Source organism: Penaeus vannamei, chromosome 23 (assembly GCF_042767895.1).
Source record: "Penaeus vannamei isolate JL-2024 chromosome 23, ASM4276789v1, whole genome shotgun sequence".
NCBI classification, from domain to species: Eukaryota; Metazoa; Arthropoda; class Malacostraca; order Decapoda; family Penaeidae; genus Penaeus; species Penaeus vannamei.
In genome coordinates, this window is record NC_091571.1 from 37,755,393 (window position 1) to 37,757,892 (window position 2,500).

The 2,500-nt window shown below is 58.6% G+C and overlaps 1 protein-coding gene across 1 annotated transcript; it reads right to left on the reverse strand.

Moving 5' to 3' along the window:
- Positions 1 to 333: 333 nt before the first annotated feature.
- Positions 334 to 2,215, reverse strand: LOC113801920 (protein odd-skipped). Its single transcript, XM_027352340.2, has 2 exons — positions 1,313 to 2,215; positions 334 to 634 (listed from the first exon to the last, which is right to left on the reverse strand). Exons 1-2 carry the CDS (start codon positions 1,735 to 1,737, stop codon positions 601 to 603), a joined length of 459 nt encoding a protein of 152 aa, XP_027208141.1. The 5' UTR covers positions 1,738 to 2,215; the 3' UTR covers positions 334 to 600.
- Positions 2,216 to 2,500: the final 285 nt, after the last annotated feature.

The following is a 2,500-nucleotide window of genomic DNA, read 5'->3' on the forward strand; positions in this document are numbered from 1 at the left end:
CGCACACTTGCATCCTGAGCTCTAAGCGACGAAGATAAGTGGGTTGCCAAGACGTTATAAATCGCATTACGCCTTTGACACCGCTCGCGTCGAGGACCCAACGGGAAGGAGCGGCTTGTCGGCTCGGAGAAATTTAGCGAGTGCGCCGGTGGGTTTGCGGGGGGGTGGGGTTCAGGGAGGGTTCAAGGAGGGGGGGTTCAGGGGTTGAGAGGGTTGAGGCGGTGGGTTTGCGGGGGTGGGGTTCAGGGAGAGTTCAAAGGGGGGGGGGGTTCAGGGGTTGAGGCGGTGGGTTTGTGGAGAGTGGGGTTCAGGGAGGTTCAAGGAGGAGGGGGGTTCAGGGGTTGAGAGGGTTGAGGCGGTGGGTTTGTGGAGGGTGGGGTTCAGGGAGGGTTCAGGGGTTGAGAGGGTTGAGTCGGCCGAGACGTGAGTAGATTATGGAAATTCTCTATGGCTGAGCTTAGGCGGCGGAGGGCGGGCGAGTGTGTATCCCCGCTGCCTGGGGAGACGGGGCGGGGGCGGCTTATGGGCAGCGAGTGCTCAACTTGGGCGGCTCTGTGGGCGGCAGGTAGGCACGCAGACACGGAGGCACGTCGTTTTGGCCTATGTGGTCCTCTTGCTCCCGCCGTGTGTCTCTCTGGAAAGGGAGAGTAGGGGGTTAGAAATGAAATGGAAGTGTTAGGATGATGTCTTTAAAATCGAATACCTCGGGTATTCGCTCATAAAATAAACGTATTATGCGTGCACGTACATAAACAAGAACACACAGACACACACACACGCAAACACACACACGCACGCACCCACACACACATACACACACACACACACACACACACACACACACACACACACACACACACACACACACACACACACACACACACACACACACACACACACACACATCCTTATATATACACAAACACGCACTCCAATACACATGCACATTTAGCAAGCAATACATTTTTATATCTGCTAGTCCACGGATATTTTTCCTTCCACTTTTTATGAAGGAAATTCATCGCGCAGAATAAGCAGGCAAACTATTCTTCGGAATGAATGAATCTTCGAAGGAGGCTGATTCGTTAGAGGTGGTTGTAATCACCTTCATATTGTCCCCCCAAATAAGTGTCACTGGCCTGCGTGTTGTGCTTGTCTTGAGTTGGCATCAATTTCACGTGGGTGTTGATGTATCATTAAGAAGGCAAGATATGAAGAGCATCACTAACCGAGCCTTACCGTTGCAGCTCCTCGGCGATACCTGCTGTGACGTGTTCTTAGATGGTAATTAAGAGATCGTCCCGTGACTCACCTGTGCATCCTGAGGTGCTCCGAGCGCCTGAAGGTCCTGCCGCAGACGGGACAGGTGAGGGGCGTGTGGGTTCTCTCGTGCACCAGCAGGAGGTACGCCCGCGGGAATCTCCGCTCACACACGCGACACACGTACGATCTCCCACCCTCGCGCTTCGTCCGTCGACACACGCGCCCGCCCTCGACCACGGCCATGGCGCCCACCATCACGCCCACGGTCACGCTGGCACGAGGGACTGCGTTGCCTGACGCAGGAGAAGGCCCGGGAGGAGGCAGAGTCTGTGCCAGGGCGTTCAGGGAAGCGAAGCTCCGCGGCAGTTGGATGCTGTGGCGCGATTTGGAAGGGCACGCGGCGTCGCACTCCACGGGCGCCTCATCGTCGCCGCAGCATTCATCGCAGCAAGGCAGGAAGTCTAGGGACGGCATGCTGAGCGAGGGACCGAAAGCTTCTCATGTGAGCGTCCGCGGCATCGTGATTCACAACAGACGGCGTAACTGAAGCTCCTTAGATCCCTGAGCGGGCGGTGTCTCCCGCATACTCCGGCGTCGGGCGGAGGCGCCGATCGAGAGCTAATGGGAAGTGGCGTTCGCAAGATACTGGCACTTGAGGAGGTGACGCGGTGGCCGCCGCTGCACGTGGAGGCCCAGGCACGTGATGGCCGCACGGTGGCACACGCGTCGGGCGGAGCAGGGTGAGGCGGAGTTACGCAATCTGGGTAACACGCCGCAGTGGAACAGTCGGGAGGCGTGGGCCACGTGGCCGCTCACTCGACGTGCTGGCTGCGAGGACGTGGGGCACCGAAGCCGTGGTCACCTGTCAGCCGGGCCGGGCGGACTGGCTGGCGGCTGTGGCGTTCCTGCGACCCTGTGCCGCTTCGGGACGTGCCCAGCCTGCGACGCTCACCCCCACCCCCCTTCCCGTCCTCCCTTCCTCCCTCTGCGCCGCCGCCCCCCCTCGTGTCCTTCCCTCCTCTGCTGGAGGTGCCTTTCCAGTGACGTAGCTTTCCTTTCAGCCCGCGTGTCCCTACTCCGTTTTGTATGTGGTTCTAATTCGATCTTCCTAACCCGCCTTTGTAGTTCGGTTCGTGCGAATGAAATGCTAACGAACGAGTGCATACCAGTACTATAGACGCACATTCACCCTCTCTCTCCCCGCTCAACACCCCTACAGTAACACGCACACACCAGC